Source organism: Musa acuminata, chromosome BXJ1-1, assembly GCF_036884655.1.
Source record: "Musa acuminata AAA Group cultivar baxijiao chromosome BXJ1-1, Cavendish_Baxijiao_AAA, whole genome shotgun sequence".
Classification (NCBI taxonomy): Eukaryota; Viridiplantae; Streptophyta; class Magnoliopsida; order Zingiberales; family Musaceae; genus Musa; species Musa acuminata.
This window is the reverse complement of record NC_088327.1, coordinates 35,617,466-35,635,481: the sequence shown is the minus strand read 5'-3', so window position 1 is coordinate 35,635,481 and position 18,016 is coordinate 35,617,466. Positions and strand designations below refer to the sequence as shown.

The 18,016-nt window shown below is 33.2% G+C and overlaps 1 protein-coding gene across 1 annotated transcript; it reads left to right on the top strand.

The window, feature by feature from the left end:
* The first annotated feature begins 1,840 nt into the window (after positions 1–1,840).
* Positions 1,841–14,732, top strand: LOC135678207 (uncharacterized). Its single transcript, XM_065190732.1, has 5 exons — positions 1,841–2,233; positions 2,842–2,972; positions 3,128–3,253; positions 10,683–10,810; positions 14,220–14,732. Exons 1-5 carry the CDS (start codon positions 2,002–2,004, stop codon positions 14,530–14,532), a joined length of 930 nt encoding a protein of 309 aa, XP_065046804.1. The 5' UTR covers positions 1,841–2,001; the 3' UTR covers positions 14,533–14,732.
* The last annotated feature ends 3,284 nt before the right edge of the window (positions 14,733–18,016 follow it).

The window sequence follows — 18,016 nt, the reverse complement described above, 5'->3', positions numbered from 1 at the left end:
CTGTGGCCATCTATGATTACATGCCAATCGCTGGTTGTGTTCATTGATAATCAATCTATCAAGGCTTTCACTTGCATAATTTGTACTGCATGGTTGCATGTTTAACATATAATTTCCTACCCTAATGCTTGAAATGAATGTTAACTTCAAGTTAACTTCACGTATAAGGACCTGTGACTGTTCTTTTCTTAGTGTTACTATGGCCATAGATGATGTTGTTCACTTAGTCTTGCAGCGTCTACACCATCTATCATCCTTGGTTGTGGTACCAAGGGATAGCGATTTGCAATGTCCAATACACCGAATTTTTTACATAAAAAATCTAATAAAAAAAAAATCATGGGACTGTAGTCCACTTGAAACATCTACTATTACCGATAATGATAATGAGTTTATAATAAATCATTTTTAAATAACTAAAGGATCATAATAACATTAAAAACACATGTTCAAGAGTAACATATCATCATTACCATAAATATATTTCATCAAAGAAAAGATTTAGATCTTACCAAGTAGATATATCAGAAAAATATCATAGAGAAGATAAACTGTAAATCGATACTACTAGGATTATAGAGATTATTGTAAGAATTCTTCATATAAAATTTGGGCCAAAATCGATGAGGTTTTACCGTTTGATTATTTGGCAAAACTCTTAAAATCATAACTTTTTTTCTTCTCTTTTCTCTTTGTTATTTTTCTACACTGCTCCTCCTCTTACCCTGCGCATGTCTTTATTTTATTTTTTTCTCATAAATCAGATTTTAACTAAACCCAATAAAAACTTCTACAAGTTCATAAAGATATCATGGATGTGTGTTCACCAAATAAAAACTGTTGAGTATGAAGTAATGTATAATCAAGATCCTAGGAAATATTTTTAACACCGGAAATCCATGATGGTGGTGTATACTAGCTGTGTTTTATTTTTCTTGTTTTGGCCTTTTCCTCGAGTAGGTAACTTTGGACATCTGTCTCTATCTACTCGTCATATATTTTTTCTGCACCAGTGCGGTGCAATTGTCCGGACGACGATACTACTTCTCGGGATGTTAGATTTGGTAGTCATTGAATGACAGTCTATGCTTGTGGAACATTTTATAGTCAGGTAGGTGTTAATGCGTTTCAGAATATTTTCTGGTGGCCATCAATATAGATGTGACCATCAACTGTTTCTTGGTTCAATTGTACGGGTTGTGATCATGATCATCAAACGGTGAGTTCTATTGAATAGATTGATGTGTTATATACTCGTACAAATGACTAACGAGTTCGGTATGTTTCAGCGATGAGTCCATCAGCATTTTGACAACTTACGACTACTGGGAGCTGTACACGTCGGCGTGAAGACTCGGATCATGGGAATATTTTCTGCCAAGAACCATTTCTGGTGTCCATCAATATAGATGTGACCATCAACTGCTTCTTGGTTCAACTGCACAGGTTGTGGTCGTGACCATCAGCGGTGAGCTCTCTTGAATAGAGAGAGAGAGAGAGATGTCTTGCTTGGTAACTAACTTTGCCATGCTTAATGGCTCAGCTGCTTCTGTTCGTATTGTTTTCTGGTGGTTAGTGCATCCGATTCGAAGTCGTAAGAGTGGCTAACGAACACGCGTGTGTTCCAGCGATGGGTCCGCCAGCATTTTGACGACTTACGACGACTGGAAGCTGTACACGTCGGCGTGAAGATTCGGATCATGGGAAAGATGAACGGATGGATTTGATTCTTGACCACGGTCTTCCTTCCTTGGGACGACACGGCAAATTAAAGTACCGCAGCCTTGTCTTGTCATACCTTCGAAAGGCGGCGATTAAAGTACTCTTATATTTCTCCCACCAAATTAGTAGAAAATTACCCCCTTCTCTTTCCGTTTTCCCAAACCCACCTCTCCGAGCCGCCTCCAACCAATTCCAGGGCGCACCTCTTGTTGTCGGGATTCGCCTACGCCCACCGATCGGAGGTCCACGGCCATGGATTTTGACTAGCTGCTCTTTCCCATGGATCTTCCGGAGCCCTCTACAGGAGGAGGTGGTGGTGGTGGAGGAGAGACGGGTGGAGAAGCGGGACGAACTTCACGGTTCTTGTTTCGCTGTTTCTCAAGTCTGATCTTGTCTCTGGCTGCTTCGTTCTTGTTCTCCTTCTTGCTGGGTCTCCTGGGTTTGGCGATCGAGGAACTCTCGGCTTCCGCCCCGCTCTCAGTGCCCTCGACCTGTAGAATTTTATCCAGCAGTGAGTTAATTCTTCCAAGTTTCTATGTTCGTTTGTGTTTGATTGACGCCAATGTTAGGTTTAGTAGGTTCGTTCTTTTCCTTCTTCCCCGATTAAGTTGCCGGATTAATTATTATCTTCGTGTAGTAGGTCAAATTTGCGCCTCAAGTACGTTTGATGACCTTTAATTGATAAAAGGGATTATCATTTTTTATTTCTTGAATGTTCTTTTTCTACCTCTCGCTTCTCGTTATGCCCACCGATTTCATTCCTCGGATCCGTGCATGGTATATTTACAAACATTTAAGTTGGTCTGGTATTTGTTGGCATTGCTTAATCTGCATCAATCTTGCAATTGTTTGTGCACAACGGGATATTATAATGTTTGAGAACAATTTTCCAAACACGTTTTAGCCATACTGTTTGGTAGATTTGCAAGGCAATTACCTTCGGTTCTGCTGATTCTTTTTCTTTGGCAACCCAAGATTCATTTACAGGTTAAGTGATAGAGTGATTTTTCTGATTATTCTTGCCATGGCATCAATTTTTCTTTAAGGCGCCTGCTTGATCTTTGCATCTTTAGGCGCACACTTCTAAAAGTAAACTGACAAATTTTGGTTATCTTGCAGGTATAGATATTAGAACATCCAAGATTTGTGAACTTGGGATGTTCAATTATAAAGCTAAGCGTGTCTTCTATCCTTCAGAGAAAACGAAATTTCGATGTCGTTATGATTACTACTGGGCTTCAGTTTTTGAGGTGATCACTGATCTATTGATTGTTACCATCAGTTTTCTTCGACTCTGTTGATATCCAGACTGTTACGGTGTTCAGTTATCTATTTTTCTCTTTCATTTTTTTCTTGTGTACTGGGTACTTATGCAATTCAATTTATGTTCGATTGGGTTCTGCAGGTGGAGTACAAAGAATATTTTTCCAGCCATACATTTCATGCGGTGGCAGAGGTTCCGAAAGAGGCTCTTCCCGAAGAATGTAGACCTAGTTTCGGGGCTGCATGGTCGACAAGAATGAAATTCAAGGTAAATACCCTGATTCTTGTGCTACAGTAATTTATTTCTGACTTGGTAACTTTGGTACCTATAAGAATAAACTGGGAAGACACTTATAGTAAGATGTGTTAAGAAGTTTGGGAAGCAATTGCAGAGTTATCTATCTATCGGTTTAGCACAAATATTTCAATAATCCATACTTGTAATAAGTTTATGCTGTGGAGCCCTATACATGTACCTGACTAATTACCATCAAGTTTTGAATCTGTATTTGGTTGAAGGAAACAATTCTTAGTTTCTGATTGATGTAAACTTTGATCAGCGAAAACCGATTAGCATAGATAGCTATGTTTTTGAATGAAACTCAGTGTTCATGTTTTGGTTGTGATCAGTTAGTCATACTGTTTCTCCATCATTTTGATTCATTGGGCTCGACCAGTTCAGCTGATCTGATTGAAACTTAAGCTAGTTCTAAAAAGATGTCCATGTTATGTTCTGTTTGGTATTCTGATCTATATATTTGAAAATTTATTATAATATTTTTAATAATATTATCTATATCTTCTTCTTGAATTTGTTCTAATTCTTTTTATATATCTTTTTTATTTTTATTAATAATTTTCCTTATAGGGACATTTATATATCCTAAGCAGTTTAGGTTTAGGTTTTGTTGTTTATCTAGGTTTATGGTATTTGTATCAGCGCAAAGCATAAAAATTAACCATGGAGCATTGAGGATATTTAAACCTTAAAATTAAAAAAAGCAATTATAAACTAAATATAATCTAGAAAAAGAATATAAAATAAAATGTAGAATCACAAAAGAACCTAAGGATCGCTGGATGACCAAATAATAATGGAAGTCAAACTAGATTAAAAAATATAAAATATATAAGAGAACAAATTAAGGAAGCAGTAGGAATAATAAAACAAAACAAAGTCCTAGCAAAAAGGAATTATAGGGAATAAAGAATGGGACTAAAACTATTGAGCTAGAAACTAAACAAGTATTAATAGAACTACAAAAAGAAGTTGAAAATATAAAAAATTGTAAAAAATCTACAAATATAAATCAGATGTATAAATAAAACCGTGCATGAGTAAGGAAGATAAAACATTAGAAAGCACCCTGAAAACCTTAAAGGTTAAAAACATACAACAAATGGAGTTTGATGCAACGAAGTATATGAAAATCAGTTAGCAAAACCAAGAGCAAGTTCTAACACGATATTAGAATATTTAATTCAGATAAAGACAGAGCTGATAGAAAGACTGGATAGACTTGAACAATACTAGATAAAAAGAAAAGAAGTTTAGTTGGGAAAGAAAGAACGATTAAGTAAAAAATGAATTATTTAGAGTAGAATTTGAAGCATGGAAACCAGTGAAAGGAATTAGTCATAAAAAAATATAGAAAATAAGTTAAGAAGTGGCTCAAAGAAGGGAAAAGGGTTAAATCTATGTGATTTATAGGATACTCAAGATTATATTAAAAATAACATGAGAAAACAAATTAAAAAAAATTGTATCACCCAATAAAAAATTATAAGACATGTAAAACAATATGACTTAGCATGTGTCAATAAAGTTGTGAAAATAGAAAAAGGATTAGCAGAATACTCAAAGTTTCTTATAGGAATAATAGTAATAGGAATAGTAAACTTAGTAAGAAAAGGATTTGAAGGAATAGTAATGATATATATTTTTTATGATCTTTTAATAATCAAAACCATGCCCTGATAGTTTTACACAACTGTGATATGAATGATAATTATGCAATAATATGTTGTATACCTAACTTTTCAATGAATTTGAATGAATTTTTAAAATATATAAAAATATATAAAAATAATATTCAAAAATGAAAACTATTATATGATTTTGGAAGGAAACAATAAAGGTATAAAATGATCCTAGCACAGAAAATTGAACTGTTAAAATTCAAAAACTGAGATTTGAAAAACATATGTAAAAGAAAAGAAAAAAAGTTGGAAGCAACATCTACACACCTATATATTAATAGTGAAGGATTTTCTGCAGTCAGATTCTTAAACCACGGTGAAAAAATCTAGATTTTAGGATAGAAGAAGCGGAAGATGAAAATAATATTAGAATCAATATGTTAAACATAATAAAACCCTAAGATCCTTTTATAGTGGATTTTAGTTATTTTGCATGGTATGAATATGTGTCCTAAAGTTGCCTTTAATTCTTTATCGTCTTTTGCTTATATTTCCTAGATGCTAATCTTTAAATTTTATTGTCTATCCTTTTTGTTATGATCGTATATAAACCTTTACTTGTGAAGCTTTTTACCAATTTTTCTGGAGTAAGAATCCCACACTCGAGTCATTATGTAACTTTCCAATTAATACTATAGTAACATAAATGTTATTTGCTTCTGAAATTATATCATAATTCTTACTTATATTATTTTAATATATTTTAGGAAACCTTTTAGATTCATAGAAAAATTAGGTATATATCCGATTATTGCACAATTATCATTCATATTACACTCAGGTATAGCTATTTGGGCATAGTCATGATTATTAGATCAATCGTCAAAAATATCAGTACTGTTCCTCCTAATCCTTTCTTGACTAGATTTATTGGTCTTATTATTGTTGATCCTATATGGAACTTCAAATTTTCTTCTAAAGCTTTTTGTAATTGTTCGGAGTTGAAATTCCTTATTACAGAGTTGTTAACACCTAACTCATATTGTTTTACCTATTATTTTATAGGATGAAACATATTTTCTAATTTGTTTTCTTAGGTTATTTTTCGATGTATGTCTGTTTGTTTTCTAAGTCATATAGGGCTAATTGTTTTTCTTGAGGATCCTTTTAGCAATTTATATACGGTATTTTGAGTACTAATTCCTTTCCACTGGGTTTCAATGATTTAAATTTTATTTCTGGATAGCTTAATTTTTCATTCTTAATTAATTTTCCCTTACCTATTGGACTTTTTGGTTTGTGTTTGAAGGTGCTCAATACTTGTGCATGTGTGAAGCAAAACCAAAGAGAACATGAACATATGCACATTCATTCAATCAAGGTTCGCAATACCGTACCGTACCGGAGTTTCGACCTGGGCTCGGTACCGGTACGGTATGGTATACCGCTCGGTACACCCAGGTGTACCGAGCGGTATATTCAGGCGTGCCGAGCACTACTACAGTACCGGACCGGTAACAGGCGGTCCGCGTACCGGAAGCCTGTCGGACCGGTACGTACCGCCCGTACCGGGCGGTACGGACCGGTACGGCAAACCATGCTTAGAACTAAGCTTCTAGTATAAAATTATATAATTTGCAAAATTATTAAATAAATTCTCATATTTAAATAAAAAAATCAGTATAATAAACAATTAAAAAATAAAGAATATTACACTCTTTTCCTTTAAAAGAAAATTCAGTCCTCTAAATTATCATACCCCATTCTTTGAAATATTTAAGTTTTATGACAAGATGAGGTTCACATCTTACTGATACACATGATGTATTTCATTTATTAATATTCAGAAGTATATGCGTGATTCCTCCAATGTCATTGAATATGGGTCGATCCTAATTGAAAAGGACTTACCTTATGTGGAAGAGCCTCTTCAGATCATTCATAGGAAGGAAAGGATCTTAAAAATTCGGATCATTCCTTTCGTTAAGGTGGTTTGGCAATATCATTCATTCTATAGAAGAAACTACTTGAGTGTTAAAGAAGAAAATGAAGAAGGCTTTTCCCTATCTCTTCATTGATTGAAGCATGACAATTTAGAGAACTAAATTTTCTTTTAACGGGGTAGAGTGTAATATTTTTTCATTTCTTAATTGTTTATGATACCAATAATTTTCTTGATTATTTTAATATGAAGATTTATTTAATAGTTTCTTGAATTATATAATTTTATTTTGGAAGTTTAGTACTAGGGATCTAATTGTGAATCTTAGAACTTGATAGTGATTTGTGAAAGTTTCATGATAGATTGGTGGAGGAAAACAAAAATAATTACTTTTGGCACCAGTAAATAAAAGGGGTGCCACCTCATGCTTGCCCTATGCTTGACACCTATTGTTATTTTGTTACATGTGTGCCACATTGCATCACTAAGACTTATCTAGACACTAAAGATTTGAGCTCAAAAGTTAGAAACTTACATTCTTAAAGCCTTGTTGCCTTCCATCACACACTTGTGTAAGAGAGGAAAGTGAAGGAGAAGAAGCGAAGGTACTTGGTTTTGGTTTGAGTCTTTGAGAGATTTGGTCTAATACAAGAATTTTGAGAAATTAGCTTTCAAAGGCAAGTGTATAATTTAGTCTTACAAAAATTTTATATTTGATTTCTTCTTATTTATGAGTAATTAGTAGAGATTCTCTTTTTAAGAGTATAAACTTCAATTGAGTTGTAAACATATAATATTGGAATTATGAGAATCCTACGTCTTATTTTGACTGTAATGTTCTGCATAAAACTTTGATTTGAATAAAATCTCTTTTGTTAGAAATTAGATTCTTAGATTTTTGTTCTTCAACATCTTATTCAAATTTGAAGTACACAATTGATCCCTTCTGCCAAACAAAGATAAAATGAGCTGACCTGTTTGCATTGAATTGTTTATAACTTTCTATAGACAACTTTTAGGTCATGATAAACTAAAGAATCAATGGTGAATAAATATTTTTTTTCTTTTTTGCTCTGATACCAACCGTGAACTCTAAAAAGGACTCTTTTAAAACCCTATGTTTGCCTAAACTCAAGCACCCACCCGAGAAGGCTTTTACATAGTTTATCCATACTTGTACTTTTCGTTTTTCTTCTACTTCCATTTATAGTAATATTTCTTTAATGATCCTTTTAGGGTCCTATAAATAAACATCTATAAATAAGAAATTGTGAAAGGGCTATTTTTACCTTCTACCTGCAATCTTCTGATTCATCTTCCTACTTTTGTATTGATATTTTATATATTTATTCTAAGAGTATATTTATCTTTATTAATATATCTATAATCTTCTGTCTGTTGTTTTTTTTGTTCTTGTTCTTGCTCGTGTTACTCTACTAGCTATTCGTTCATTTTCATTCATCATTACTTCTTCAAAATTTTCTTACTCTCATTCAGATTGTAATTTAGTTTTCTCCATCTTTATAACTTTCAATTTATTTACTTCTTTTTCTAAATTGAGTTTTTCAAAATATTCTTCAATAATACCTTCATCTAATATATCCGAATTAACTTCATTTAGTAAATCGTTGAAGTCTTTTTCTGTCATTACATTTATTTTTTTGTCAGTCTAAAAAGATGCCTATATTATCTTCTATTTGGTCTTATGATCTATAGATTTGAAATTTTATTATAATATTTTTAATAATATTATTTATATCTTCTTCTTGGATTTATTCTAATTCTTGATATATCTCTTCCTTATTTTTATTAATAATTATTCCTATAGGTTCATTAATATATTCTAAGCAGTTTCTTTTAACTTCTTAGGACTTTTATATTTGTATAGATTTCCTAGATGGCTTGGATTATTTTTTAGTTCATTTATTAGCTTTACAAGATAACTAAAATCTGTTATACAAAGATCTTTGAGTTTTTTTTATGTTTAACATATTGATTCTTTTATTATTTTCATCTTCCTCTTCTACAATCTGGGTCTTTCACCATAGTTTGAGAATTTGGCTACAACAAATCCTTGACTCCTGTCTACAAGTTTCTGTGTTTGTAGTTCTTATGCTAGAGACGTTGTATAATTATATTGTTTACTTCTGAAATCATGTTATAGTTTTTAATTTTGAACATATTTTTATGTATTTTAGAAATTCATTCAAATTTATAGAAAAATTCGGTATATAACCTATTACTGTATAACTATCATTTATATTGCATTCGTTGATAGCTATCTAACCTGATCATGATTATTAAATCGGTCATCCAAAATATGTCATTACTGTTCCTCAAACTCTTTTTTCTTACTAAGTCTACTATTCCTACTACTATTATCCATATGTGAAACTTTGATAATTCTGCTATTTTTTTTTCTAATTCTTCTAACTTCAAATTTTAAGCCATATTGAATTACCTGTCTTATAACTTTTTCCATAAAAAAATTATTTTATATGGTGATAAATCTTTTTAATATGTTATGTCAGGTTATTTTCGATATAAGCTTGAGTATTAGCTAACTCTTTTCCCTTCTTTGAGCCTCTTATTATCATATTTTCTATAATTTTTTAATTACTAATTCCTTTCCACTGGGTTTCCATGCTTTAAATTCTATTTTTAAATAATCCATTTTTATTTTTCATTGTTCTCTCTTTCCCAACTAAACTCCTTTGCTTTTGTTCTTGTATCTGTTCAATTCTATTCAATACTTCTTTCATCTCTGTTTGTGTTTAAATTAAATATTATAATATTGTGTTAGAATTTATTGTTCGGTTTTGGTTACTGTTTTTCTTATACTTTGTCGTATCAAAGTCTATTGCTGATATGTTTTCAGCCTTTAAGTTTTTTAAGGTTTTTCTGGTGCTTTCTAATGTTTTATCTTCCTTACTCGTGCACAACTTTATTTATATTTTTTTTGTATTTCGTAGACTTTTTATTATTTCTTTTATAAGTTCAACTTTTTTTGTATTATTAATAATTATTTAGTTTCTAGCTCAATAGTTTTAGGATCAGGTATTTATTGTCACTACTGCATTCTTTAATTCCTTTTTTCATAGACTTTGTTTTATTATTTCTATTACTTAACTTGTCCTCTTTTATTGTCTATATTTCCGGATAGAGTTCGACTTTCACTATTATTTGGTCTTCTCCGATTAGTTTTTCCTGCTGTTCTCTTAAATTTTCTGAGAGTTTTATAAAACAATCTAATATGAGATTTTATATGGGTGATCCTTCTATACTATGTTTTTTATACTTCCAGGATTTATTTTGTATCCTTTTTCTATATTATATTTAACTTTTAATTGTTTTTAAATTTTAAGGTCTAGATATCCTAAATACTTTATGGTTAATTTTTGTGTTTTTCTCTGATACCAAAATCCTCAATAAATATCAAACTTTCTTATAAACCCTTATTAAACAACAGAAGTATCAAATGCCAAATCCTTGAATCTGAGCCAAAGATGTGGCCAAAAGTATCAATTATCAGAGCTGAAATTACTGAAGTTACCCAAATTACAAAACAAAGAGTTCTTATACCCCGGGATTCTTCTTGGTGTAACCAAAACCCAAAGGTAAAACCTTGAAAGTAATTTGAAGTTACTCATTATATTTTTGGACTTAGTGGCAAATCGTTTGTCAATTATGATCATATGCTTGATGCATATGTTTGCCCGGTTTGTTTTTCTTCATAGCCACCTAAATGGCTCTCTGTGCTGTTTATTCTCATTATATTTGATTTTTTTTCTCAATTTCAACGTCTTATGTCATTTCTTATTCTTTCTTTTTTAAGGTGAACGAAACATACAATTGTAGATATATACCAGGTAGTCAAAGAGCTGACATCTTTTTGGATGATCTTTTTTATTGCCAAGCAAAGGAGCCTTCTATTATGGAGATGATAAGAAGATATTTTACTTTGTGAGTTTCTCAAAAATTAATTATTTTTTTTATATGTTATTGTTTGCTTATCCAATTCAAAGTTCATTGAACATTTATGACACTGCTTTAATTTGAGAAAATGCTTCTTATCACTTGTTATAGCCCTTTCTTTATGCCCAATTTATTGGGTAGTCAAATAGAACTGTTAAAAGAAGTTCAGCTTATTCACTAAAGAGTAGAAAAGATATACATTATAAATACCTTAATCAAGGATTAAAATATCGTACCGTACCGGAGTTTTAACATTCGCTCGGTACGGTAAGATACTGTATACCGAGCGGTATACCGTTCTGTATATATATATATATATATATAAATAAAAATTCGATGACATCGAGGGAAAGGCAACGTTATATATATATATATATATATATAATTCGGCGACATTGCCGAAGCGACATCGCCTCTCTTCTCCCAAGCGGGGCGATGTTGCCTCGTTTATATATATATATATATATATATATATATATTTATTTATTTATTTATTTATTTATTTATATATATATATTTTTTATAAAAGGCGATGTCGCCTTTTCCTTCTCCCATGCGGGGTGACGTCGCTGCGTGGGACAATCCTAAGCAAATAAAACAGAACCAAGTGTTCTAATTTCCTGATTGTTCTGCTTTTATACTGATGTATAAAAGCAAGTAAACAGAATCCAGTTTTCTTTATTTTCAATACACTTTCATACTGTGTTTTATATATGCTCTCATGAGATATGTATGTCCTCCATATGGTATAAAATGATAAATTAAGCTATGACTTTTTATGTATGTATGGACATACTATCCTGTTTAATTGTCTGTCAAGGAGGTCAGTGTCCAAACAATCAGCACAAGTAAACACTATCAGCACAACCATTTTAAAGAATGTGAAGTTATAGGTCTCTGTTTCTAGTCACAAGTCTGTTCTGTTGTTAAGTTCTTCCTTATTTCAGTGGAAGTGTAATGCCCCTGATTAGTCCCACATCGAAAGTGGACAGGATTAAGATTGACTTATAAGGCTCTGATGAGTGTACTACTATCAACTTTAGCTTAAGCATTTTGGTCAGTGGTTTAGATCAAGCGAAGTTGATAGGCTAGTTAGCTCATCAAGCTCGGGTCGTGACATTTGGTATCATAACATTTGTCACATCCTGATTTTATAAAAAGAATAATAAATCAGTAATTTATTATCCATAATTTATATAATAAACTCTCTCCTTTTCTTGTCATTTGTCTTTGAATTCAAATCATTATCTTTACAGTAGTAAATATTCTATTAGCTAGAAAAATGACATCTTCTTCATAGGGTCAATAATTCAATATGAAAATATATCAGCAACCACACATGCTGGTATGATTTTTATGAAAAATCATAAAAATAATCTTCAATATTCATCAAATATAAACAAATATCAATAATTCAATATGAAAATATATCTATTCATCATAAAACTTATTCATCATAAAACTTATGCATCATAAAACTTATGAAAATATATTCGGTTTGAACTAGTCAAGTTAGTTTGGAATCATCCTAAACCGACTTTAACTGATCAAACCTATTTGATTTAGTCAATTAATGAGTTCAAACCAATAGAGAAGGAGATTGGACTATGTTGTACAATGCTAACCCAAACCGAATCAACCCACCTAAGTCTTGGGCGGGTCATATACATTGCATATACTTGTTCCAAATACTAGGTTGAGTTGAGGTATGATGGGCTATATAAAAGGAGCGACGATATGTCTGATGCCAATCGCGTAGCTGGGCAGGCTTATTTTCATGGACTAGGCTAAGCCTCACTTATAGGTTGGGCTGAGCCTTACCATTGAACTAGGCCATGCTTGACTCACGAGTTGATCCTAGACACATGAGTTGGGGTCGTATCTAACCATCTAGACTGAGTTGTACCTAGCCGTATAAGCTGGCACATTCTTAGCTACATGGTTGGGTCGTACCTTACCATATGAGTTGGGTTATACATAGCCACATGGACTGGATTGTACCTAGCCACATGAGCTGGCCCATGCCTAACCACATGGTTGGGTCGTACCTTACCGCATGAGCTACGTCATATATGACCATATGGACTAGATTGTACCTAGCCACATGGGTTGGGTCATGCTTGACCACATGGGCTAGGTTGTACTTAGTCACATAAGCTAGGTTGTACATGACCATATGGTTTGAGTCGATTCAATCTGATCGATCAACTTGACTCAAGTCAGACCCCAATTAGACTCCTCTTATCAAATTAGATTTTAATATTTAAAATTATTAAATAATTACTCAAATACATTAATTAAAACTTTAAATTTATGATCTAAAATTTAAAACTAACTATATTACAGAAATTCACATATAATTTTTGAAACATAGATATAACTAATTAAATAAATTAGAACTATTATACTAAATAAGAATTTTAATAATTAAATCAATATTAAAATTCATTTATGCTTAAAAGATCAATACAAATCAAATAATTAGTCTAACATCACAAATCAATTATTATTATTTATAAATCTTGAAAATTTGAAATTAAAACATTATCATTCATTATAAAATTGTAACAATCTCAACATCAAGATTTCAAAACACAAATCAAAGCTAATTAAAAAGAAAGGATCCTACCTCTCTTCGATTATCCCTTCCTTGATATCATCTCCCCGGAAAGTTATCTCCTCAATCCTCCTATTGTTAGGCTTAGTAGAGAATGAGGGATGAGTAGTCCCTTTATATAGGAGGAGATGAGATCTCCCCGAAAGGTAAGTAATAATTTAATTTTTATTTTTAATTTATTTTACATTTGTTTTCACACACAAAAAAAAAGTAATATAATATTCATTTCTCATAGTTCATACACAAAAATGGAATGTAAACTAATAATTTAATAACTTCCTAAATATCAAATCACTCATTAGGAAATAAATCAATTAATAATTTAATTGATTAGTAGAATTCCTAACTTATCCATGTGATTAAGGAAACTAAATTTAATTATTTCCTTAACTATAATACACAAATATAGAAGTTAATAATAAAGTAATATATCATTTATAGTAATTAATTTATGTTAAGGGAGAAATTAACGGTGGTTACAGGAAGATAGGCAATCTGATTCCATTCAGGGATGTGATTGTCCAATCACTTTAAATCTTGCAGCAGGGCAGCTTGAGGATGGGTTTTTTTTTTCCAGAAGTTGTAGGAAGCACGATGTGTGAATACTTACCATAATTCATTGTCTAGAATGTAGCATTTATAACATGACATGGGATTGTTCTGCTAATTTGGTATCATGAAGTAGGCATGTTGATGTTTTAGATGCAGCTAATCTACCAATAATTCTGGGATGCTTTTTCTCTGATTCTCAAACTTACACATCCTGATGTCTTTTACCAGGTTCAGAAGATTGTATTATAAGCAGATTTCTGGACAGCATGTTGTATATTCAGTGGCAGGAGTCATATCTGGTATATTGATCTCCATATTTGTTGTCATTCTTATTAAAATTGTCCACCTCCTAGCTCGTGCTTCTGTGAGAAAGTGGAATGCTTTCGGTGCCAATATCATGGTTATCGTGGTTCAACTCAGGCGAGTTTGTCTTTTTGTGGCCTATTTATGTGCCATGTGCTGGCTGACTTTGCATTATAGCGAGACGATTGGGTTAAAACGATTATTTTTCAACTCCGAAGTTGATGAACGAACTTCTTGAGGTCATGTGCAACCCTGTGGGGATAGAATTATTCATTGTACCAAATATGATATTTGGAACTGATGCTTTGCTTATTTGGACAAGCCACAGCTTTGGACGACGATTGTGTAACAGCATAGCTTCTTAATCCGACTAAAGCTGTGTTTTGAATGGAGCGAACACAACTTACATTCTAAAAGCAATGTTGTGGTGCTTTTTAACTTTGGAGCCCTCTTATTTGTGGTTCTTCTCGATCATGTCTAAGACTGGTTAAGTTAGTCTACCCTATGCCGATGTTAAGAGATTCTTTTGTTCTCTTTTTGTCTTGGTCTTCTAGAAAATTTATTCAATAGAACTACCAACAGGTGGAGATACGACTCGTATGATGTTGGAGATACAACTGCCAACAAGTGGCCAATGCCTATCATTGAAGATTTTGCTCTATGATGTTGGAGACAGTTACAACTCGTATTTGTGACAAGTTTTATAACTCAGGACAGTAGCATAACAATCGATTCTAAAATTTGTTTACAACTATCATTTGATGTAGAAGTTGATAAATGAAAGGATTCTTAATTTTATTACTTTGAAATTCATCCAAAAAAACACTGGAATTCAAATATAAAAAATTGACCCATTTTAGTATTGTGAACATCGAGTTTAGTCCAAGTTTTTTTTTGTCACATAAGAGGACTGGATCCTGTCTTGTAGATTCTAGGGTTCAATCTCCAATTTTGATTATTACGAACAATCTCCCAATTCTCATGGTCATCAATCCTATAATAAAACCCCTAGGCATGCTATCATTAGGTAGGTTATTCATCTTTGTTCTAATTAAATTTCCTTTAGATTCAATTTTTGATTAAATCTTCTAAGCTCTATTTCTAACTTATGCATTGAAAGGACTTTTCGGCATGCCCCTAACTTAACATAATCTTATGGAATCTCAACATGAGGATTTGATGCTTTCACTCCTACTCCGTGTGACATTCTCGAAAAGGGGCTACAGTTGGATCTTAATCACCTTCCAAATCAAACAATCAAAATTTATCATAATAAATTAGCGCTAGAACGAGAGCCTTTCCAAAATGTCTCGAGGAAATCATGTCGGGTCCTCTCAGAGAAATTAGGATAGGATGAAGTTCTCAAATCTCCATTTAGGATCTATGCCCAATCCTCATCTTCAATTGTCCGAAGGTGTTTCGACACCTCTAAAGTGATTCAGTTGTGAACCAATCATCAATCACTCCATAGATGAATCCTCTCATGTCAATCATCAGTTCCTACAGTAGCTTGCAGCAACCTAACTCAACAGGTGTGGTGTAGGCGTTAATCGGAGTGGTGCAACCTTCATCCCTTATCTACCTCATATTGCACAATTGACTTAGCAGACCCTCATCCACCAATTGCTCCTCCTCTATGACTAGTTCGTGGTATTATGACCAAATCATGCCCATCACAGAATGAAGTTCCTCGAGTGGTTCCTGTAAAAATAAAATATGTGATATACTATATATAATGTGAAAAATTTTTATGTTAAGATTGAAATCAAATAAATCGGTTTTGATGCATACCTTGAATTTCATCTAAAAAGGAATCTCTATGTAATATGCGCACCGTCTTTAGATCCAAAAATTATTGATAATCTTAAAGAAGAACTAGACTCTCATTCTTCTCTCTTACTATATTTTCATAGGACTACTATAACTGAAGGTGACAACCAAAAGGGGTTTAGCCTATGGCCTTTTAGTTTCTCTCCTATTTATAGAGGCACATTGTCAACTTAACCCTAATGGATTCTGCCCTATTCGGTATTGGATCTCCATCCAACTACCCAAACATCTTGGATTAGTGGATCTCTACCAAATAATATCTCATTGGCTCTTATTGGATCTTATCCATAAGATCCAATAATTCAGGGGCTTATTGGATATCCAATAAGATAGGTGCTTTAGTGGATATCTCATATCCGAACTGTTGAAAAATCTGGGGGGCGACATCACATACATAGCGGAAGAATATTCAAAACAAAATCCTCAATTTTTCAAAAGATATGTTCGTCATCGTGCGAAGATTGGTGCACAAAAAACACGAAACTTAAAACTGCGTATATGAAATATTGTGTTACCTAGGGAGATCGTATATCCCTGAATCCCTACAGATCTCTATGAGAGGGTGGAGGAGGTCAAACGTTATCCTCTCTAGTGGTGATCCACATAGTAGGGTTCCGACGATGCTCCTCAAAGCTCCAAGCCTGCTATCTGAGGAGGAGAAGGGGAGGAGAAGAGGAGAGGCAACCCAAAAAGACTCTAGCCTATGAACCATTAGTTCCCTCCTATTTATAGATGTCTCATGTCAACTTAACCCTAATGGATCCTGCCATATTAGGTATTGGATCTTCATCCAACTACCCAAGCCTCTTATATTAATGAATCTCTATCCAATAATCTCTTATTGGCTCTTATTGGATCTCATTCATATGTCCAATAATTCAAGGGCTCATTGGATATCCAATAAGATAGGGGCTCCGGCAGATATCTCATATCCGAACCTCTACTCATCACAATGTCTACCATATGTGTGTGACTCTCTAGGCCCAATATCGAGCTAGTCATGAGTCATACCTGCCAGAACTCCTTCTGGCTCAGTGAATTGTTATCTTCATAATAATTCACTCAACTTATCGACTATGGACGTACTAGGCCACTATGCCATAGTCCTTAGACGATATAAGGGAATCCAATCCATTGGACATGTCTATCCTCAGTTATCATGTACCTATAATCTCTCATTCATCTAATATCCCATAGATCGTATACCGAGCATAGTGTTGTCAGACCCATACGGTTTCTACTCGAGTCTCGCTCTAATCAGATTCTCTCGGAGAACTCTTTCTCTCTCAATCCGAATAACCCTAACAAGGGATTTATTTAAGCAAAAACATATGGGACATTCTTATCATGACACCGAGAGTGAATGGTCCTCTATTGACACTCAATAGTCCTCGTAAGGTTGGCAATCACTCCCGATGATCAACTGTGTAGATCTGGAACCTCCAGACCTATAAGTCTGATATCAAATAATAGAGTACTCATATAGGACATCCTTGGTATCTCAAGTCTAAGGACCAGATACACCACTGGGACTACGGAATCGTTATCTGACAATAAGGTATCATCAATCATCCAGCATTCTGTAAGAGGATCAATCAATGAACTCATTCCCCAATGAGCACCTATGTTGTATCTCTAGTGTCCCCACACGAGTAGTTATGAGACTAGCTACATCCATCATATGGACAGGTATACAGTATACTAGTCTATTCGGTTATAGTTAGGAACGAGTTGGCACTAAGAGGGGGGGGGGTGAAGTAGTGCAGCGGAAAAATTACTTCGATTTGAAAAATCTTTATTTCGATTAAACCCGATTCCGACGAAAATCATTTCGTAAAGATATTAACTTGAAAGAGTATGGGAGCATAGTGAAAGCAGTTAGAAGGTAAAGC